At 34.8% G+C, this 24,771-nt stretch overlaps 1 protein-coding gene across 3 annotated transcripts in view; it reads left to right on the plus strand.

The window, feature by feature from the left end:
- CTNNA3 (catenin alpha 3) overlaps positions 1-24,771 on the plus strand; it is a 1,821,555-nt gene that overhangs the window by 516,483 nt on the left and 1,280,301 nt on the right. For all 3 annotated transcript variants that reach the window (XM_045069885.1, XM_045069887.1, XM_045069886.1), the window contains exon 7: positions 9,004-9,207. In XM_045069885.1, the coding sequence (XP_044925820.1) occupies positions 9,004-9,207 (204 nt within the window). The remainder of the gene's footprint in view (positions 1-9,003; positions 9,208-24,771) is intronic.

Genomic DNA, 24,771 nt, shown 5'->3' on the forward strand with positions numbered 1-24,771 from the left:
GCCATCCAGGCTCTCCCAAAATCATGTGCTTTTTTCCCTCCTCACATTTTTTTTTTATTCTTGTTACAATTTACATTTTTTTATGTTGTGTTCCTTAGTAAAGTTTTGTAGCTTTAGTTATTTTTAATATTTTTAAATTAATATACTATAGTTGTAAGTGATTTATCCACCATCATTACAATGTTAGAGTATTCTGAATTGATATATTTGTCCTTTTTTAACGATTTTATTTATTTATTTGACAGAAAGAGAGAGAGAGTGACAGTGAGAGGGGGAATACAAACAAGCAGGGGCAGTGGGAGAGAGAGAAGCAGGCTTCCCACTGATCAGGAAGTCCATTGTGGGACTTGATCCCAGGACCCTGGGATCATGACCTGAGCCAAAGGCAGATGCTTAACAACTAAGCCACACAGGCTCCCTGATATATTTGTCTTTACTAGTGAGTTTTACACTTTCATTTGTTTTCATGTTGCTAGTTTGTATCCTTTGTTTCAATTTGAGCTCTCTTTAGCATCTCTTATAATGTGGGCCTTGTGGTGATGTACCTCAGCTTTTCTTTGGAAATGTCTATCTCTTCTTCTGAAGAACATCTTTGCCAGTTATGGTATTTTTGGTTGCCACCTTTTTCTTACACCTTTGTCTTATATTCTTTTGAATATATCATTTCACTTTCTCCTGACCATCAAGATTTCTACTAAGAAGTGTGATGATAATTTTATGGGGGCTACCTTGTATTAGATAAGTTGATTTTCTCTTGCTGCTTTCAATATTCTTTTTTGTCTTTGTCTTTTGACAATTTGATTATAATGTATCTCAGTGAAGATCTTTTTATGTTTAACCTGTTTGGGATTCTTTGTGCTTTATGGATCTGGGTGTTTATTTCCTACCCCAGTTTATGAAATTTTTTTGGTCATTATATTTTTAAATAAGATTTTGGAAACTTTCTCTTTTCGTTTTCCTTCTGGGATTCCCATGATGTGTATTTTGATCTTTTTTGGATGCTGTTCCAAAGAGCTCTAAGCTTTCTTAACTCATTTTAATAATTTTTTCTTTTTGTTCCTCTGATTAGGTAATTTCAAAGGATTTGTCCTTGAGTTCATTGATCCTTTCTTTTGCACTCTCAACTCTGCTCTTGATCCCTTTAGTGGATTTACAGTACAATCATTGTATTCTTTAGCCCCTGGACTTCTTTTAGGTTATTTTTTATGATTGCTCTCTCTTTGTTAAATTTACCATTTTGTTCATGTATTGTTTTCCTGACTTCATTGAATTGTCTGTTTGTGTTCTCTCCTGATGAGCTTTTAAAGATGATTATTTTGAATTATTTTTCAGGCAATTATTAAATCACCATTTTTTTAGGATCAGCTCCTGGACCTTCATTTTGTTCTTTTGGTGAGATCATATTTCTTTGGTTCTTTGGTTCTTCATGTTGCTTGAACCTTGCATGCTGTCTTCACATTTGAAGCAGTCACTTCCTCTTTACTGACTGGCTTTAAGAGAGAAAGATCTTCACCAGTCAACCAGGCTAGAGATAATGGGGTCTCTCAGACTCTTTCTGTATGGGAACTTGCTTTATTTTTTTATTATTACCTTGTGGGAGAAGTCTTAGACTGTGTGCCTTAGCTTGATCCTGCAAAGCGAGGCTAGGTGCTGACATCCTCCTGTTTATCTTCCCAAGGTCATTACCCTGAGGTGTTCAGGGTTATGCATCTCTTCCTAATCCAGCAGATACAGCTGGATGCTGGTAGTTGTGTGGCTTTCTGTGGGAGTTCCCATGCCTTGTCTGCAGGAGAGCTTAGGGTATTGGCTACTGGAGGGAGGGGTTGCATGGAATGCTGGGGGTACATGTTGGCTAGTTGTGGGATCCCTAGGTGGGGTTCTCACTGGGTTTGTGGGCAGAATTCTTACTAGAATCCACACTCCAGGTAGTAGGATCTGCCACTTGTTGAAATCTATGCATGAGTTTCTCTGAGCTCTCGTCTTATTTCCTCTGCTCTTACCAATTCCTATATTATTCAGTTTTCCCAGTTCTTTCAATATTCTGGGTATGGAAATATGGATATGGGTCCCTTAGATGCCCTCTTCAGAAGGCTGGGGAAGCTTAGGGCTCACTTTGCTCTCATTTTTCCCAGTGTGATAAATTATAAGTGAGGGCAGTATCTGTAGGCCCTGTGCTGTCTTACCTTGACATGAGTAAAGTGAAAGTAGTGGGTTTTTGTTTGTTTGTTTTGTTTTTGTTTGTTTTTAATCCTTTTCAGTGCTTCTATTTTTTGGTTCTTTGCTCCACTGCCAGAACCATTCAGCTGTACACTGAGGTATTCTAGTTTGTGGATCATTGTTAAATCAGTTTCTATAGAGAGGTATGGTAGGGAGCCTTGTTTAGGAGAGACAATATTTTACTTCATAGGTCTCAAATATCCATTCTAGTTTATACAACATTCAATATATATATATATATATGTATGTATATATATATATATATATATATATATATATATATATATATATACACCCCGTACTTTTTTAATCTATTTAATGACAAGGTTGGTGAAAATTTTTATTGGATATAAATAGGAGGACAGTAGTTTTAGGCGGAATGATGTGGGTATCAGATGTCAGAGCACAGGCATTGGTTCAAGTTTAGATAGGATTACAGAATTTGGTTTTAAAGGTCAAGGAAATAAAAATCCAAGGTAAGATAGCTTAAGGAATTGTCCTGTATGGCAGGAACTAGAGTGAGCTTAATCTTATAAGAAAGACTATTTTCTGTCATGAAATCATAGTCAGAGCATCTAAAATTACATTTCTTCTAGCAATACTTATAGGTAAACATTTGCAATTCAATCAGATTTACCTATCATTATAAGCAGGAGACATGCTAACTCTTCTAAGACATCTTTTAATGGCATTTGAGCAAGTAATTCTGTTGCCCTCAGTCTCTTCTCAATGATAATATCACATTGGAGGGACATTATCAGAAAGGTTTTAATTGATTTAATAATTGTTAAGAAACACTGGAATAGAATGTTTGTATGACATTAGTGAGCCAAAGAAAGACATGGTAAAATGGGGAATGAAATAAGGAGGTAGATTTATGTGTAAGTGACCCCTTGATGGATGGCCAAGCTTATGGTAGAGTTATTATCTAGTCAAGAAGATTATGCACTGGATAAAGAAAATTTTGAATTTGGTATTTATGAAAATAATTTCCTTTCTATTTTTTTCATTTTTTGTCTACCTAAAAGAGAAAAATGGAGAGATTAAGTAGTACAGGAGAAAAATAAGAAGGAAATAGAATCATGAAAGGAAAAATTCTGCTGAAAAGTTTTAGGACATTTAATTTTATAAAAGTTCTAGTTGTATTTTATATTATATGTGAACATTACACAGGACTAATTTTTCTTTTTTTCTAAATGTTTAGAAATGTTTTTTTTTCTTTCTGTAATGATTTTCTTTTCCTTGCTTGACATAGAATTTTAGTTTTAAAAATTTTATCCTACTTTTGATCCCCAAAGATTTATCATAATATAATAGGACAATGATCAGTGTAAGATACATACACACAATATACATACACCTCTGTGTATGTGTGTTTATATATCACTGTGTGTATTTTTGTTTGTATATGGATGCTCACATATGCACTCACATTTTCAAAACTATTATTTGATTTTATTTTATGCTAAGAGTTCTTCAGAGAGCTTTTATTTGATACTAATTTTTTCCCCAATTATCACATTATGCTTAAATCTTGGAAAGGCTTCCTCTCTTAATATATTTTAATAAGAGAACCCTTGGAGCCACATAACCTTCATCTTTTCATCATAGGCTACTGATTATCTTGACTTCTATTGCCTGAAGATTATATCTGATGGAAACATTAAAAATACCATGTCAGGAACAGTTTCAGAAGAATAGGAATTAGCTCTTCTTTAAATGTTTGGTAGAATTCCCCCGGGAAGCTGTCTGGCCCTGGGCTTTTGTTTGTTTGGAGATTTTTAATGACTGTTTCAATCTCCGTACTGGTTATGGGTCTGTTCAGGCTTTCTATTTCTTCCTGGTTCAGTTGTGGTAGTTTATATGTTTCTAGGAATGCATCCATTTCTTCCAGATTGTCAAATTTATTGGCGTAGAGTTGCTCATAGTATGTTTTTATAATAGTTTGTATTTCTTTGGTGTTAGTTGTGATCTCTCCTCTTTCATTCATGATTTTATTTATTTGGGTCCTTTCTCTTTTCTTTTTGATAAGTCAGGCCAGGGGTTTATCAATTTTATTAATTCTTTCAAAGAACCAACTCCTAGTTTCATTGATTTGCTCTATTGTTTTTTTGGTTTCTATTTCATTGATTTCTGCTCTGATCTTTATGATTTCTCTTCTCCTGCTGGGCTTAGGGTTTCTTTCTTGTTCTTTCTCCAGCTCACTTTAGGTGTAGGGTTAGGTTGTGTACCTGAGACCTTTCTTGTTTCTTGAGAAAGGCTTGTACTGCTATATATTTTCCTCTCAAGACTGCCTTTGTTGTGTCCCACAGATTTTGAACCATTGTATTTTCATTATCATTTGTTTCCATGATTTTTTTCAATTCTTCCTTAATTTCCCAGTTGACCCATTCATTCTTTAGAAGGATGCTGTTTAGTCTCCATGTATTTGGGTTCTTTCCAAACTTCCTTTTGTGGTTGAGTTCTAGCTTTAGAGCATTGTGGTCTGAAAATATGCAGGGAATGATCCCAATCTTTTGATACCCAGTTGAGTCCTGATTTAGGACCGAGGATGTGATCTATTCTGGAGAATGTTCCATGTGCACTAGAGAAGAATGTGTATTCTGTTGCTTTGGGATGAAATATTCTGAATATATCTGTGATGTCCATCTGGTCCAGTGTGTCATTAAGGCCTTTATTTCCTTGTTGATCTTTTGCTTGGATGATCTGTCCATTTCAGTGAGGGGAGTATTAAAGTCCCCTACTATTATTGTATTATTGTTGATGTGTTTCTTTGATTTTGTTATTAATTGGCTTATATAGTTGGCTGCTCCCACATTGGGGGCAAAGATATTTAAAGTTTTTAAATCTTGTTGGACAGACCCTTTGAGTATGATATAGTGTCCTTCCTCATATCTTATTATAGTCTTTGGCTTAAAATATAATTGATCTGATATAAGGATTGCACTCCTGCTTTCTTCTGATGTCCATTAGCATGGTAAATTCTTTTCCACCCCCTCACTTTAAATCTGGAGGTGTCTTCGGGCTTAAAATTAGTTTCTTGGAGGCAACATATAGATGGGTTTTGTTTTTTTATCCATTCTGATACCCTGTGTCTTTTGACAGGGGCATTTAGCCCATTAACATTCAGGGTAACTATTGAGAGATATGAATTTAGTGCCATTGTATTGCCTGTAAGGTGACTGTTACTGTATATGGTCTCTGTTCCTTTCTAATCTACCACTTGTAGGCTCTCTCTTTCCTTAGAGGACCCCTTTCAATATTTCCTGTAGAGCTGGTTTGGTATTTGCAAATTCTTTCAGTTTTTGTTTGTCCTGGAAGCTTTTAATCTCTCCTTCTATTTTCAATGATAGCCTAGCTGGATATAGTATTCTTGGCTGCATGTTTTTCTCGTTTAGTGCTCTGAAAATATCATGCCAGCTCTTTCTGGCCTGCCAGGTCTCTGTGGATAAGTCAGCTGCCAATCTAATATTCTTACCATTGTATGTTACACAGATGCGAAAATACTCAACAAAATACTAGCCAATAGGATTCAGCAGTACATTAAAAAGATTATTCACCACGACCAAGTGGGATTTATTCCAGGGCTGCAAGGTTGGTTCAACATCTGCAAATCAGTCAATGTGATACAACACATCAATAAAAGAAAGAACAAGAACCATATGATACTCTCAATAGATGCTGAAAAAGCATTTGACAAAGTACAGCATCCCTTCCTGATCAAAACTCTTCAAAGTGTAGGGATAGAGGGCACATACCTCAATATCATCAAAGCCATCTATGAAAAACCCACTGCAAATATCATTCTCAATGGAGAAAAACTGAAAGCTTTTCCGCTAAGGTCAGGATCACGGCAGGGATGTCCATTATCACCACTGCTATTCAACATAGTACTAGAAGTCCTAGCCTCAGCAATCAGACAACAAAAGGAAATTAAAGGCATCCAAATCGGCAAAGAAGTCAAATTATCACTCTTCGCAGATGATATGATACTATATGTGGAAAATCCAAAAGACTCCACTCCAAAACTGCTAGAACTTATACAGGAATTCAGTAAAGTGTCAGGATATAAAATCAATGCACAGAAACCAGTTGCATTTCTCTACACCAACAGCAAGACAGAAGAAAGAGAAATTAAGGAGTCAATCCCATTTATAATTGCATCCAAAACCATAAGATACCTAGGAATAAACCTAACCAAAGAGACACAGAATCTATACTCAGAAAACTATAAAGTACTCATGAAAGAAATTGAGGAAGACACAAAGAAATGGAAAAATGTTCCATGCTCCTGCATTGGAAGAATAAATATTGTGAAAATGTCTATGCTACCTAAAGCAATCTACACATTTAATGCAATTCCTATCAAAGTACCATACATCTTTTTCAAAGAAATGGAACAAATAATTCTAAAATTTATATGGAGCCAGAAAAGACCTCGAATAGCTAAAGGGATACTGAAAAAGAAAGCCAAAGTTGGTGGCATCACAATTCCGTACTTCAAGCTTTATTACAAAGCTGTCATCATCAAGACAGCATGGTACTGGCACAAAAACAGACACATAGATCAAGGGGAAAAGAATAGAGAGCCCAGAAATAGACCCTCAACTCTACGGTCAACTAATCTTCGACAAAGCAGGAAAGAATGTCCAATGGAAAAAAGACAGCCTCTTCAATAAATGGTGCTGGGAAAATTGGACAGCCACATGCAGAAAAATGAAATTGGACCATTTCCTTACACCACACACAAAAATAGACTCAAAATGGATGAAGGACCTCAATGTGCGAAAGGAATCCATCAAAATCCTTGAGGAGAACACAGGCAGCAACCTCTTCGACCTCTGCCGCAGCAACATCTTCCTAGGAACAACGCCAAGGTCAAGGGAAGCAAGGGAAAAAATGAACTATTGGGATTTCATCAAGATCAAAAGCTTTTGCACAGCAAAGGAAACAGTTAACAAAATCAAAAGACAACTGACAGAATGGGAGAAGATATTTGCAAACGACATATCAGATAAAGGGCTATTGTCCAGAATCTATAAAGAACTTAGCAAACTCAACACCCAAAGGACAAATAATCCAATCAAGAAATGGGCAGAAGACATGAACAGACATTTCTGCAAAGAAGACATCCAGATGGCCAACAGACACATGAAAAAGTGCTCCATATCACTCGGCATCAGGGAAATACAAATCAAAACCACAATGAAATACCACCTCACACCAGTCAGAATGGCTAAAATCAACAAGTCAGGAAATGACAGATGCTGGCGAAGATGCGGAGAAAGTGGAACCCTCCTACACTGTTGGTGGGAATGCCAGCTGGTGCAGCCACTCTGGAAAACAGCATGGAGGTTCCTCAAAATGTTGAAAATATACTGCCCTCAGACCCAGCAATTGCACTATTGGGTATTTACCCTAAAGATGCAAACGTAATGTTCCAAAGGGGCATGTGCACCCGAATGTTTATAGCAGCAATGTGTACAATAGCCATACTATGGAAAGAACCTAGATGTCCATCAACAGATGAATGGATAAAGAAGAAGTGGTATATATACACAATGGAATACTATGCAGCCATCAAAAGAAATGAAATCTTGCCATTTGCAACAACATGGATGGAACTAGAGCGTATCATGCTTAGTGCAATAAGTCAAGCAGAGAAAGACAACTATCATATGATCTCCCTGATATGAGGAAGTGGTGATGCAACATGGGGGCTTAAGTGGGTAGGAGAAGAATCAATGAAACAAGATGGGATTAGGAGGGAGACAAAGCATAAGTGACTCTTAATCTCACAAAACAAACTGAGGGTTGCTGGGGGGAGGTGGTTTGGGAGAAGGGGGTGGGATTATGGACATTGGGGAAGGTATGTGCTTTGGTGAGTGCTTTGAAGTGTGTAAACCTGGTGATTCACAGACCTGTACCCCTGGGGATAAAAATATATGTTTATAAAAAATTAAAAATTAAAAAAAAATACCATGTCAGGTTCCAATAGTAGGAAATAGCTGGCAGTTATAATAGATCAAATGGAAAAATAGAATTTTACTTTCTAAATAAATAATTAAATTCAGAATTCTCTTTGATAAGTTAGTGTTAAGGCTAATTAGAATATATTATATATATTATATATTATATTCTATATTATATAGAATATATTATTTACAATGAAAATAATAGTGAATTAGGTATTTACAACCTGGACACTCATCTTAAATCAATGTTTATTTGCTCAGTGACCTTGGGAAAGAGAGCCTCAGCTTGACTCATCACTAACTGAAATATGTATTTACTATCTTTACTGCCCAGCTCTTTTTAATGTTGTTAAGATGAAATGATATATGTGAAAATATTATGTAAACAATGAAGTTCTATATTAAGGTGACTATTATAAATTATAGTTGATATGTGCCATGGACTCTATTAAGCATTCACGTAATTCTTACAACAGTTTTATGGGACAAGCAACATTTTAATATTCCAATTTTACAGATCAGGAAGGTGAGGTCCATAGTGTGTAAGATATTTGATTGAGCTCACACTATCTATGATTGTGAAAGGCAAGATTTGGATACTGGTTTGTTTGACACTAGACTTGATGCTCATAATTGTACAATTTTTATCTCTCATTTGAATAATAATTCCTATATAGGATAATGCATGGAAATGAATTCTCTCTTTTTTTAATCACTTCTGAATTCTAAATGTGAAAATTAAATAATATTTATTTTTCCTAAAAGCATAATGTAATGGAGTTCTAATTATTGAAATGTATTCTTCCTTTAGAATTTAATTGTCTTGGATCCACTCACAGTGACTGAGGAAGAAATTAGACCATCTCTAGAGAAACGTCTTGAAGCCATTATCAGTGGGGCTGCACTATTGGCTGACTCTTCATGCACTAGAGATTTCCATCGGGAACGGATTATTGCAGAATGCAATGCCATTCGCCAGGCTCTCCAGGACCTGCTTTCAGAGTACATGAACAATGTAGGTAACTTGTTTTCCCCCAACCCCATTCACTGGTTATATGCTGAGGGTCTTTCTGTGTACAAATGTGATAAATTACAAATGAGTACATGATTTTACATAGGCTGGCTTTCTGAGTGGGTTCTACTCACAAAGTACAGCATTAATACAGGAATTTCTAGGGATGAGATCCAACAATATATAATTGTTTTGTTTGAGGCAGTATCTAAATATTAGTTGAAGAAGGGTGTCAAAATTGGAGAAAGGAAATTGGAGTTGGACATCAATTTAAAGGATAAAAGGAAGATGAATAAAAGGACAGTTTTTTCAGGATTTCGTTGGTGAATAAGAAAATCAGAATTTAGACAGTATTAGATAAAGTCAATGTTGAAGGAATCAGGGGTTATTTTTGAAGGTGTAAAGAACTCATATAGTTTGTAACTATAGCTCCTAACCTTTTCACACGTGACATAATGTCTTAGTTTTTTTGCAGTTTTAGCTATCTCTTAGGAATATGAGAAATTATATCTAAATTTAGACATATGTAAAAATATTTGTTTCAAGGTGCTCTTGGTTTCATTTCATAAATCTTCATATATGACATATTGATTTCATATGTACATATTTACATCCATCTATAGAGTATCTATGCCAGTTCTTACATTCAAATCTTGCGGCTGTTTTTAAAATGAGGAAGAAAGCCTTGACGACATTTGTCAAGCATATATTGATCATAGAGAATTCTTAATAATAGAGCTAAACAAAATGAAGGGTTTATAATATAATTAATATATAATAATATATATTTATAAAATATTTTGTTCATCTGCCTTACAAATGGAATAATTAAAGAATTATGAAGGTACATTTTGAAAATTATTAGTTACAAATCATATGACTTTTTGGGCATGAAGTTGAAGATTTAGGATTGTTCAGTATAAGTAATTTATGTGAATAATTGAAATGTGCTAAAATTAGTTAATGAATTTTAAGGCTCCTTCTGCATATTTGATGTATCTCCATACTCTTAATATTTGATGACTTTGGCTCCTGGCCAAAAATCTCTTGCCTGTCAAGAAATCAAAGTTGTAAGGCAGATTTTGTTAACAAGAAGAACATGTTACTAACATCATGTCCTGCTTCTGAAGCTAGAATAGTTCCATTTTTAGCACATGATATATTTTTTTATTTGCAGTATTTTTAAAATTCTTTATGGAAAATTATGACAAAGTGTAAGAAATAGAAAATTATATAAGGCAAGCCTGAACCCAGAGAGCACATAATATATTTTTAGTTAAAGACATTTTAAGGGAATTCATCACTTATAAGAAAATCAGAAGATAATATTGTATTGGATTTCCTTCTCCCATGTTCTTTAAACTATTAAAATTATTATTCTCATATTTGTAGGTAAAATACAATTAAATATGTTTATTTTATCTTTAATTATAAAATTATAGATAAATTCCCTTTATCAGACTTAGATAAAGTTGTTTTATTCCTTTAGATGCAAAAGCAAACAGATACCCCAAAACAGTCACCCATGTACATAGTCAGGAATGGCTATGTAATTGTGGATGGAGCTTGATGCCAAATGAAAATGCAAATATTCTTCAAAAGCAGAGGAAAAAACTCTTTTTTCCTTTTTCACAGTCTTGTTTGACCCAAGAAAGGTGATTTTAATTTGCTATTTAGTGTTAGGTTCTCTAGTACTTAGGGCTAATTGTGGGAACATGCAGATCCTCTCAGATGTCTGTGGCTCTTCTCCATGACTGTGACCCATTTTGCCGTGTTCCAAGGCCATCACCAGAAGTGGCAGCAATTGTTTGGTGGGGGAACAGGTGGCTAAGGACCCGTGCCTGGAAGGCAGAGCTAAATGTGAGTCTAAGACATATGTTTCATCACTGCATCAGACTTCACAAATATAACCAAATTCAAAGATAAATTTTTTAAAAGTTTTGAGACTGTGATAGCTGAGCATTAAAGGCCAACCATAAGGTTTCTTTCTGAGTATGGGCACCTGTGTGCAGTCACATGCCCTGAAGCTGGTTCTGTACATCATAAATGCATATCACATAAGGGATTTTATGGTTCTCTTCAACTTTGGGTATAAAACTATTTGAGTTAAAAACTATTCATACCAAAGGTAAAGTGATGGGAGCATTCTGCCCTGGGTGCAATCATTAAGACCTTGCATAATATCTAGATATTTATAAATAATAGTAAGACTAACAGAAAGTTGGCCTGCTTTTTATTTTCACCATGCTCTAGGAGTTCTAAAAGTTAAGTGATAAAATGTTTTTCTCAAAATTCTTATGTTCTTCTAAGTTCTAAACAGTTACTTTGGTTATAAGTGATGTTTAATAGTATGTATGTATGATTCAAATTGCACATTTTATGATTATACTTTAATAACCTTTATATTCCTTTTGCATTTAAATAGCAGATTCAAAATAAACAATGATGACACAGTGATTGTAAAGACAACTCTGAAATAGAGTCACTTCAGTTCTGTTGTTTTATATTGTATGGAATTTTATTTAAATTTAAAAAGCATGACAGTGAAACAGTATGAATTTCCATGGGTAATATTTGTGTTAAGTAAATGCAAATTTTATGCATGTGAACTTCATATATGAAATCTTTTTTTATTTGTGAAATATTTTATTGAATTTGAGTGCTAACTTCAAAATTTTGTTTTCCTTTAAGATTTGACAATTGCTTTAAAGTTAAAGAACAAGTCAGGAAAATAATGATTAATACTAAAAAGTAATTTTGTCATACAGAGAAGAGAGGTGTTTAAATATCTACTCCACGTATTAAATATTCTAAGTGAGGCACTAAAAGTACTTAGGTATTTTTCTGTGTTTTACTGCTCTTTTTCTTAATAAGGATTTACTCATATTCAGTTTTAAGGCCCATTTGTCAAGTAAGCAAAACTTACTTATGTTACTAATATCCTGATAGGTATGATGGTTTTAAAACAAGGTAAGTTCAGTATAAGAAGAGTGAAGTGGAAAGAAACTTTTTCATTTATAATATGCAAATAATTAATATCAGAGGCAATAGCTTCTTAAAATCATGTCCAGATAATTATCTTAACTCATTTTTTTTTCCCAAGGGTAGATTCAATTAGGAATTTAAATGCTTTTCAGTTATTTAATTGATTAGATTGCACTACTCTTCATACTTGATAGAGGTTTTCTTCTTCTTTCCTCCTTTGCCCATGTTTCCTCTTCTCCTCTTCTGGCAAAGGAGAGTAAACACTCCAGAAATACCTCTCAAATATGGCACTTCGTCATTTTTAGCTCTCATCCCTGTTGGAATTCCTGTGTTTACTCGTCTGCCATCTCTGCTGGACCGGAGCTCTAAGAGAGTGAGGATTATCTCCCTTGCTCTTTAAACAGAGACTCTCAGGTAGCAGTAGCTCAGTAGTTATTATTTGGATACAAGTAAATTGAGTTTAGTACTTGCTTCTTTTCAGTTTTTTAAATTAAAATGACAATGTGTCTAAAGCAATTAATTTGTATTTATTTATTATATTAAATGATTACCATGGAGGAAACATGAGGAAGATTCATGATAAGTACAGATACACAGAAAAGGAAGAAGTGAGAAAGCTGTTCTTTGGTGATCTTAGTATATTTGTGTATCCCTTTCTCTTAGGATGTAATATGAAATACTTCCTGAGGAAGGCTTTTTTTTTGTTTTTTCAGGGAATTAAAGAATTACAGTGTGTGGGCAATGTCTGGTGATCTGCCCTAATGTTGGTGTAGAGGTCAGAGCAGGAGGAGCTAAATTTATGCAGTGGTGGTCCACATGATCAGAAATACATGTGTATGTACATTATATTGACATTATATTATAAGTACAGCTCATTAATAATAACAAATGAATTTTTAGTATTATGAGAAAGCACTGCAAAGGCAGTTTAATAGCTCTTTTTTCATATAAAAATACAGTATTTTAGGCCTTAAAATAGTATCTTGACCTAGACAATGAATATTGGAATTAAATAGCAGGAACCAATCTGGAAAAACAGTGGGGTATATTTTCAGAACAGATTCCCGAGTTTTAATCCAGGGTTATTTCACAAATGATGCTTCTTTATACCGTTCATTAGCTTTAATGAAAGGGAATGTACTTTCCTGGTATTAGCTGAACTCAAACCGTTCTCAGAATTTGCTCAAAGATTTTAGGATAGCTGATGTACTTCAATCTTCAATTTCCAGTTTAAGGAATGCAGTGTTTCATTTGGTGGGCTTGGTTTACTTTTCAGATTAGTTTTGAGTTTTTGTAATTGGTCTGTTGACGATTGTTGAGACATAATAAAGATAACTGTGAAAATTTAAGATTAACACTTATAAATTGTGGATGTTTTATATGAATGTGACTTCAATGCTTCAAATTTTGTAAGCCTGTTGAGTACAGAGAAGTTCAGCAGTGGAAAATGAATATAGTTTATATAGTTTATGTTTTCTCAGGTTTAGTCCACATGACCAGTCTAAATTACTTTCTTAAACAGATCAGTAAGTCTTGATCATTTTTTTTTGACTGAAATTCTATGTGTAGTGTCTTGTGACACTGGTAAGAAATTAGTAGGAAATGAAACCTGATAGATCCATTACAGATAAAACAGACCACCCCTTACCACTCTAATGATTATATATATTTGTTATAATATTTTCCATATATTTATGGAAATATTTTTTAAATATACATAGGAATAGTTATTTTGTATCCATAGCTCAATAGTCGACACAAATCTCACTGGGATTAAAAAAAGGAAGTGTTAGAAATGCTGCATTCTTTTTTAAAATGTAAAATTTTTTTTATTAACATATAATGTATTATTAGCCCCAGGGGTACAGGTCTTTGAATCACCAGGTTTACACACTTCACAGCACTCACCATAGCAATACCTTCTCCAATGTCCATAACCTTACCACCCTCTTCCTACCCCCCTCATCCCAGCAATCCTCAGTTTGTTTTGTGACAGTAAGAGTCTCTTATGGTTTGTCTCCCTCCTGATCCCATCTTGTTTCATTTATTCTTTTCCTACCCCCAAGCCTTCCACATTGTATCTCAACTTCCTTATATCAGGGAGATCATATGAAAATTATCTTTTTTTTTTTAAAGATTTTATTTATTTATTTGACAGGCAGAGATCACAACTATGCAGAGAGGCAGGCAGAGAGAGAGAGAGGGAGAGAGAGAGGAGGGCAGGCCCCCTGCCGAGCAGAGAGCCCGATGCAGGACTCGATCCCAGGACCCCGAGATCATGACCTGAGCTGAAGGCAGTGGCTTAACCCACTGAGCCACCCAGGCGCCCGATAATTGTCTTTATTTGATTGACTTATTTCGCTAAGTGTAATACCCTCTAGTTCCATCCATGTTGTCGCAAATGGCAAGATTTCATTTCTTTTGACGGTTGCATAGTATTCCATTGTATATATATATACCATATCTTCTTTATCCATTCGTCTGTTGATGGACATCTAGGTTCTTTCCATAGTTTGGCTATTGTGGACATTGTTGCTATAAACATCATGTCTGCATTTGCAGACATTTCTGCAAAGAAGACATCCAGATGGCCAACAGACACGTGGGAAAGTGCTCCCCATCACTTGGCATCAGGGAAATACAAATCAAAACCACAATGAAATACCACCTCACACCAGTCAGAATGGCTAAAATTAACAAGTCAGGAAATGACAGATGCTGGCAAAGATGCGGAGAAAGGGGAACCCTCCTACACTCTTCGTGGGAATGCAAGCTGGTGCAACCACTCTGGAAAACAGCATGGAGGTTGCTCAAAAAGTTGAAAATAGAGCTACCCTACGACCCAGCAATTGTACTACTGGGTATTTATCCTAAATATACAAATGTACTGCAATGCTGCATTCTTTTCTGAAGTCCATTTCTTTGCCTTTTCCAGATTCTAGAGGCTGTCCACATTCCTTGGCTCATTGCCTCTTTCTCCATCTTCACCCCCAGCATTGTCACATTTCTCTGACTGTTTCTGTCCCCACATCTCTTTCTCTGACCACATCCAGGAAATGTTTTCTACTTTTTATGATTTGAATGATTAGATAGGGCCTGCCCAGATTATCGAGGATAGTCATGCCATCTCATGGCTTTTAGCCTTATTTACATCAGCAAAGTTCCTTTTGTCATTTAAGGTAATGTGCTCACAGGTCCTGGGAATAAGGGTATGAGTATTTCTGGGAGCCCCATGACATACACTAATATCAGTCTTCCTTAGTCTCTTCTGTGGAATCGTCATTGCTCCTTATATTTTGAATCTATTATAGTAGTTAGTATCCCTTATTTCCTTTAGGCTTTATGCAGTCAAATCACATGTCTGTTTTATTTACTATTTTATCTCAAGCCCCAGGCACAATACTTGGCATTAAAAAAAGTTAGATTATATTTTTGAATGAAAAAATGAAATGAAATTATTGCATACTGTATATGCCATATACTGGAGAAAGAGCTTCTCTGACATTAAATGAAATGAGTTCCAAGCATCTACTAGATTTATGTGGTGAACTGCCCATTATAAAACATCTTATTTTGCAAAGTATAGGTCTTTTCTAAAAATCAGTGTGAATATTCAGAAATATAATTTTCTCATCACAGTCTCTTCATTTGGATGCACATTCAAATATAATCTAAAACAAGATTTTTACTAATTAAAAATATACTCCAGAGAATATTCAGAATCAGATAGTTTCACTTTTGTTTTTTCAAACTTAGAAGTTTTAAATATTTAATATTCTTCTAAGGTATTTATGTTTTTCTTATACCTCCATTATTAGTTAGACCTAGTCCATCTTCTCTGATGTATAGTGAATGTAAGGAATTCTTCATGTGCTTAGGGCAGAACAACAAGGCGGTCTAAAGAAGGAAGTGTTTTTAGAGGGAAATCTGTTTTTTTGTTTTGTTTTTTAGTGGTGGTCTTTCTATAATTAGTGAAAACAAATTTGGAGGTGGGTAGCCATCATACTTCAGTTCTAAAAATCAGTAGATGTAGATATTTCTTCAGGGGTTGGTTGAAATCATGTTGATATTGTCAAGTTTGGATGTGTTGCTGGACAGTATCTTCATGTGATGTTAGATTATTGGTAAAGGTAACACTCAGATTGATACTTTACTGTAAAGGGTATTAGAGAGTTTAGTGAGTGATAGTTAAAGTAAATGAGTCAGGTCTGGCTCTTTGCAGGGAGCAATTTGCATTTCCAGACTTCTTACTTGCTCAATATTTTCTTCTTTTGGTGTCTTATGTGAAAGTGCCTTGTTGGTTCTCATTATGTACTTGTTGAGTGAGTAAATAAAATGGATTGGCTTTTGTTATTTGGAGACCTTTTTCATTTGTAAGTTCTGGATTTAATCTATTCCCTCTCCTGGGGAATTATAAAGATTCACTAAGGCCAATAAAGAGATGTTAAAGAGTTTTTCTTCATTAAAAGTCCTCTACCTCTTTTCCGAAATCCATTTCAGAAATGATTTTAGCCTTTGGTGCCTGGGTGGCTCAGTTGATTAGCAGCTGCCTTCAGCTCAGGTCATTATCCTGGAGTCCTGGGATAGAGTCCCACATTGGGATCCCCCTGCTCTGTGGGGAGTCTGCTTCTCCTTCTCCCTCTGCCTGCCACTCCCTCTGCTTGTGCTCTTCCTCTCTCTGTGTCAAATAAATAAATAAAATCTTTAAAAAAGAGAAATGATGTCTTCCTTATTTGTCATGATGATAAGATAAAGCAGTTAGGATGATGTATATGCAATGAATTTTTGAATACTGGAGATGAGTTAGGATTCAAATTCTAAAAATGTAAAAGCAGCTTCCAAATCTCTTCCCTTTCACCTTCCCTCCCCTCCCCTTCCCCTCACTTCCCTTCCCTTCCCTTCTCTTCTCTTCTCTTCTCTTCCCTTCTCTTTTCTTTGTCTCTTCTTTTCTTTTTCCCTCCTACCCTCTCTCCCTTCCTTCCTTCCTTTCTTCCTTCCATTCTTTCACAAAACTGGCTTTTCCAACACAGAGAAGAAGGCAAATATTTAGACAAAATGTGAAGATGGCAGAATTTATCCCAGATGAAAGGACAAGATAAGGCCAAGCCAGAGATCTAAGTGAAACAGATATAAATAACATGACTGATGGAGAACTTAAAGCAACAATCATAATGCCATGCACTGGATTTGAGAAAAGAATAAAAGACATCAATCAGCAAGATCCCTAACACAGATATGAAAGAATTGTAAAAAAATCAATCAGAGATGAAAAGTGTAATAAACAAGATTAGAAACACACTTGATGCAATGAACAGCAGGCTAGAAAAAAAAGAGGAATGATTTAATGACCTAGAAGACAAAGTAATGAAAAGCAAAGAAGCTGAGCAAAAGAGAGGAAGAGAGAAAGAATTATGCATCACAAGAATAGACATAGACAACTCAATGACTCCATCAAACAGAATGACATTCACATTATAGGCGTCCCAGAAGAAAGAGAAGAGGGGGCAAAAAATTCATTTGATGAAATAATAAAACTTTCCTAATCTGGAGAAGTAAACAGACATTCAGATCCAGGAGACACAGAGGACTCCCATCAAAATAAAAAATATCAGGCCAACACCAAGATATATTGTAACTAAATTTGCAAATATATTGATAAAGAAAAAAGTCTTGAAGGAGAAAACCAAAAGAAGTCATTAACTTACAATGGAAACCCCATATGAGGTGCTGGAGATTTTTCCACAGAAACTTGGCAAGCTGAAGAGAATGGCATGGTATATTCAAAGTGCTGAATGGGTAACATCTGCAGTCAAGAATACTCTATCTGGCAAGGCTATCATTCAGAATAGAAAGAAAGATAAAGAGTTTCCTAAACAAAACTGAAGCATCTGGATTACTAGCCCTGCAAGAAATATTAAAGGGGACCCTTTGAGTGGAATGGAGAGACCAAAAGTAACAGTATAAAGGCAGGAAACACAAAAGGAGTAAAAATTTTCTGTAAAAGTCAGTCAAGGAACTCACACAAGAAAGGGTATAACATATGATAACATATACCTAAAATATGGGGAGAAGAGGAGGAAATAATTGGTTCAAACTTGAATGACCATCAACTTAATATAGACTGCTATTTACAGAAGTTATATGCAAGCATAGTGGTAATCATATATCAAAATCACTGGGCACCCTGGATGGCTCAGTTGGTTAAATAGCTGCCTTCAGCTTGGGTCATGATTTTGGAGTCCTGGGATTAAGCCCTGCCTTGGGCTTCTTGCTCAGAAGGGTGTCTACTTCTCCCCTGTCCCTGCCCCTGCTCATGCTCTCTCTCTCTCTCTCACACTTTCGGGGGAAAAAGAAAAAACAAAAACAAAAACAACAATAACAAAACACAGAAAACCTACTGAGAAACATGAAAATAATAAAGAAAAAGAAATCTAAACATATCACTAAAGAAAACTAGCAAAAAATGAAAACAAAAAAATCAAGAAGGATCAGAGAAAATCTCCAGGAACAACAACAAAACAATTAGTAAAATGTCAATAAATACATATCTATCAATTGTTACTTTGAATGTAAATGGACTAAATGCTTCTATCAAAAGACACCGTGTGTAGGAATGGATAAAAAACAAGACCCCTTTTTATGCTGTGTACAAGAGACTCATTTTAGATCTAAAGACACTTGCAGATTGAAAGTGAGGGAATGGAGAAGCATTTTTCATGCAAATGGAAAGAAAACCAGGGCAGAAATACTTATAATATTGGACAAAATAGTCTTTAAAACAAAGAGTGTAGGGGCGCCTGGGTGGCTCAGTTGTTAAGTGTCTGCCTTTAGCTCAGGTCATGATCTCAGGGTCCTGGGATCGAGTCCCATATCAGGCTCCCTGCTCTGTGGGAAGCCTGCTTCTCCCTTTCCCACTCCCTCTCCTGTGTTCCTTCTGTTGCTGTGTCCCTCTCTGTCAAATAAATAAATAAAATCTTAAAAAAAAAAAGACTATGACAAGATAAAGAGGGCACTTGTTGGATTGGGGACAATCCAACAAGAAGCTATAACAATTATAAATGTTTATGCACCCAACATGGGAGCACCCAAATATATAAAATATTTAAGAAAAAATATAAAGGGATTAATTGCTAATAACATAGTAATGGCAGGGGACTTTAGCACCCCACTCATATCCAGGGACAAATCATCTCAACAGAAAATCAACAATAAAACAATAGCTTTGAATGACACATTGGACCAGATGGACTTAACAGATATATTCAGAACATTCCATACTAAAACAGCAGAATAAAGATTATTTTCAAGTGCACATGGGTCATTCTCCAGAATAGATCATATATTATGTAAGAAAATATGTCTCAACAAATAAAAAATGATTGAAGTCATCCCATGCTCCTTTTCTGACCACATGCTATGAAATTAGAAATCAACCACTAAGAAAAAAATCTGGAAAGACCAAAAAATGCATGGAAGTTAAACAACATTCTACTAAACAATGAATGGATCAAACAGGAAGCCAAAGAAGAGATTAAAAAATACATGGAAACAAATGAAATGAAAACACAATCATCCAAAACTTTTGGCATGCAGCAGAAGTGGTCTTAAGAGGGAAATATATAGAATAAGTCCTAACTCAAGAAACAGGAAAAATCTCAAATAAAGTTTAAGCCTAAAGGAGCTAGAAAAAGGACAACAAATGAAGCCTAAAGCCAGTAGAAGGAAGGAAATCATAAAGATTAGGACAGAAATATGATATAAAAACTAAAAAACCCAATAGAACCAATCAGTGAAAGCAGGAACTGGTTCTTTGAAAAAGCAGTAAAATTGATAAACCTCTAGCCAGACTTATCTAAAAGAGAAAGGATCTAAATAAATAGAATCACAAATAACAGAGGAGAAATAACAACCAACAGCACAGAAATACAAACAATTATAAGAGAACATTATAAAAAACTGTATGCCAACAAACTGGATCACCTGGCAGAAATTGATAAATTCCTAGAAACATATAAATGATCAAAACTGAAATGGTAAGAAATAGAAAACTTGAACAAACTGATTACCAGTAGAAAAATGGAATCAGTAATCAAAAATCAAATGAAAGTTCAGACCAGATGGCTTCACAGGGAAATTCTACCAAACATTTAAAGAAGAGGTAACACCTATTCTCTGCAGACTATTCCAAAAAAATAGAAAAGGAAGGAAGACTTCCAAATTCATTCTGAGGCCAGCATTACCCTGATCCCAAAGTAAGATAAAGACAACTAAAAAAGAGAACTACAGGCCAATATATCTGATGAACATAGATGCAGAAATTCTCAGTAAAATGCTGACAAACTGAATCCAACAAAACTTTTAAAAAAAATCATTCAACATGATCTACTGGGATTTGTTCCTGGATTGCAAAGATGGTTCAATAGTCACAAGTCAACCAATGTGATACATTACATCACTAAAATAAAGAAAAAGAATCATATGATCATTTCAACAGATGCAGAAAAAGCATTTGACAAAGTACAACATCTATTCATGATAAAAGTCCTCAACAAAGTATGTTTAGAGAGAACATATCTCAGCATAATGAAGGCCATATCTGAAAAACCAACAGCTAACATCATCCTTAATGGGGAAAAACTGACAAATTTCCCCATAAGATCAGAAACAAGACAGGGATGTCTACTCTCACCACTTTTATTGAACACAGTACTAGAAAGTTCTAACCAGAGCAACTAGACAATAACAACAAAAGAATAAAAGGCATCTGAGTTGGTAAGGAAGAAGTAAAACTTTCTCTGTTTGCAGATTAGAAATTCTTTAAACCAATACTGTTAGAATTGATAAATGAATTTGGTAAAATCACAGGATATAAAATCAATGTGCAGAAATCTGTTGCATTTCCATACACCAATAATGAGGCGGCAGGAAGCGAAATTAAGGAATCAATTCCATTTAAAATTGCATCAAATCCAATAAAATACTTGGGCATAAATCTAACCAAAGAGGTAAAAGTCTTATGCTCTGAAAACTATAGAACACTAATGACAGAAATTAAAGATGAAACAAAGAAATGGAAAGACACTCCTTGCTCATGGCTTAGAAGAGAAAATACTGTTAAAATGCCTAAAATACCCAAAGCAAACTACATGTTTAAGGCTATCCCTATCAAAATTACACCAGCTAGAACAAATAATCCTAAAACAGCTCTTTTTCACAGAGCTAGAACAAATAATCCTAAAATTCCCTAAATATCCAAAGAAACCTTGATTTAAAAAAACAAACAAACAAACAAACAAACAAACCCACAAAGCTGGAAGCATCACAATTCCAGACTTAAAGTCATTGCAAAGCTATAGTGATCCAGATATTACGATAGTGGTACAAAAATAGACAGATCAATGGAACAGAATGGAAAATCCAGAAATGGACCCACAACTATATGATCAATTAATATTTGACAAAGCATTTAGAAATATCCAATGGGAAAAAGCATCTTCAACAAATAGTGTTGTGAAAGCTGAGAACAACATTTTAAAAGAATGAAATTGAACCACTTTCTTATACCACATACAAAAATGAACTCAAAATGGATCAAAGACCTAAATGTGAGTCTTGAAACCATAAAAATCCTAGAAGAGAACACAAGCAGTGGCTTCTTTCACATTGGCCATAGCAAATTTTTTCTAGATCTGCCTCTTGTGGCAAAGGAAACAAAATAAAAAATAAACAATTGGGACTACATTAAAATAAAAAGCTGCTGTGAGAGTGAAGGAAATAGTCAACAAACTAAAGGCAACCTACAGAATGAGAGAATGGAAAAGACATATCTGATAAAAGATTAGTATCCAAAATATATAGAACTTATAAATCTGAACATCTGAGAAATGGATAATCCAATTTTAAAAATGGGCAGAAGACATGAATAGACAGACATTTCTCTAAAGAAGACAAGCAGATGGCCAATAGGCACATGAAAATATGTTCAACATCACTGATCATCAGGGAAAGAGAAATCAAAACTACAATGAGACATTACCTCACACTGTCAGAATTGCTAAAATCAACAACACAAGAAAAAAAAGGTGTTAACAATAGAAGTAACCCCATTATTAGGGATTTATCCAAAGGATTGGAAGGAGCACATGTACCCTGATGTTTACAGCAGCACTATCAACAATAGCACGTTCAATGACCCCAAATGTCCATTGAATAATTAATGGATAAAGAAATTATACAATGAAATGTTACTCAGTGATTAAAAAGAATGAAATCTTGCCATTTACAACAATGTGGATGGAACTAGAGTGTATTATGTTAAGTGAAATAAGTCAGTTAGACAAATACCACATGATTTCACTCATATGTGGAATTTAAGAAACCAAAGAGATGAGCATAGGGGAAGGTCAAGAAAAAATAAGATGAAAACAGAGAGGGAGGCAAACCATAAGAGACTCTTAATTATAGAGAATAAACTGAGGGTTGCTGGAGGTATATGGGAGGATGGGCTAAATAAGTGATGGGCATTAAGGAAGATACTTGTTGGGATGTGCGCTGAGGGTTCTATATAAGTGGTGAATCACTAAATCCTACTCCAGAAACTGCTTCTACACTATATGTTAACTAACTTGAATTTAAATTAAAAAAAAAATCATGAGTATTTTTGTTAGAAGGCAAAAGATGAAGACCAAAGACCTCTCTGGCATAGAAGATACAACCTTTGAAATTTTTCAACTGTGTATTGCTCTTTGCATGAAATATGTCTTGTCATTTTATGATATTCCACTACTTTTAAATTATTTTCATTTTTCACAAATTACCTCATTCTCTTTCTGTGTTCTCCCTTTATGTGATTAGTTTCCTTTTTAAAAAAATAATAATAGCTGCCTACTTTTTTTATTTTAGCTTTTCTGTTTTTTTTAATTTTAAGTTCCAGTTAGTTAACATATAAATGTTATAATATAAATATAACATATAAATGTAATATATATATATTATATATAATTTATTATATATAAAATATTAATAATATTTATTATTAATTTATATATAATATAAATATAACATATAAATGTAATGCTAGTTTTAGGCATAAAATACAGTGAATCCACACTTGCATATAACACCTGGTGCTCATCACAGTGCACTCTTTAATCCCGTCACCTATTTAACCCATCTACCAACCTATCTGACCTCTGGTAACCATTGGTTTATTCTCTATACTTAAGAGACTATTTCTTGGTTTGCCTCTCTCTTTTTTTTTCCCTTTGATTATTTGTTTTGTTTCTTCAATTCCACATATGAGTGAAATCATGTGGTGTTTGTCTTTCTCTGACTGACTTAATCTTGCTTAGCATATTACCCTCTAGCACCATCCATGTTACTGCAAATGGCAAGATTTAATTCTTTTTGATTGCTAATATTCCATTACATATATTATATACTATAAGTCCCATATATATGTATAGCACATCTGTATCCATTCATCAGTTAATGGACATTAGTGCTGCTTCCATATCTTGGCTATGTAGATAAAGCTGTTCAAAACATGAGGGTGCATATATCTGTTTAAATTAGTATTTTCATATTTTGGGGCAAACAGTGTGATTGTTGGATCATAGGGTTGTTCTATTTTTAATTTTTTGAGGAATCTTCACAGTGTTTTTCACAATGGCTGTACCAGTTCACATTCCCACCAACAGTGTAAGAGGGTTCTCTCCTTTCTCCACATCCTGTTTTTTCCTGAGTTGTTTATTTTAGCCATTCTGAGAGGTGTAAAGTGGTATCTCATTGTGGTTTTGCTTTGTATTTTCTTGATAATAAGTGAGGTTGAGCACAAGATTTCTAATATTTGTGGGGAAGTTTAGTTGCTAACTTCAGTTTTCAACTCATCCTTTCCCAATATGTGCGTTTCTTTACTTTGTAGTGTTCAAGCACTGCTCATGTGGTTCTTGGATGTTCCTGCTATTTTGTTTTTAAACACTGGACTTCACTCAAAGTTTTTTGTTACATTAAAAAAGGAAACAGGTTAAATGAGAGTAATGACAATAATAAAGTAGAAGCAAGACTCTTTGCATGAAGTGTTAGTTCAGTGTTGGACAAATAATAAGGGTTTTGAGCTGGGCATAATTCCTAGCTAGGAAATGATATTTGAATGAAGAGAAGGATTATTGTCTTAGATCAGTACCTAGAAGCTGACTCTGAAATAAGGGCTAACATGAAGAAGGGTTTTTGGAGTTACTCTGTTGAGAGATAAACATATAAGGAAATGGAGAAGGCGGGATTGGATGGAGGGAGAAGGGGATTTAGAATACATCTCCCAACCATCCTGTGGAGAGCTCTGGAGCTGGGATGGCCCTTTGCAGTTAGTTGTCCCACACTGAGATAAATCTTTATATCCCTACAAGTGTTAGTCATTACCTGTGGGTCACTCACTGAAGCAGTGTCACCTTGGACAAGGGGCTCCCTGCAGCTGAAGGCAGTTCTTAGGGAGGGGCAGAGCTGTGAGTCATCTGTAGTTAATATTTCCTGTAAAGGAAAGTGAAGCACCATAGAATTCATTATAGAAGTTAATTGAAAAAAGTA

This window comes from Mustela putorius, unplaced genomic scaffold (assembly GCF_011764305.1).
Source record: "Mustela putorius furo isolate JIRA1106 unplaced genomic scaffold, ASM1176430v1.1 tig00003949_pilon_pilon_pilon, whole genome shotgun sequence".
NCBI lineage: Eukaryota > Metazoa > Chordata > Mammalia > Carnivora > Mustelidae > Mustela > Mustela putorius.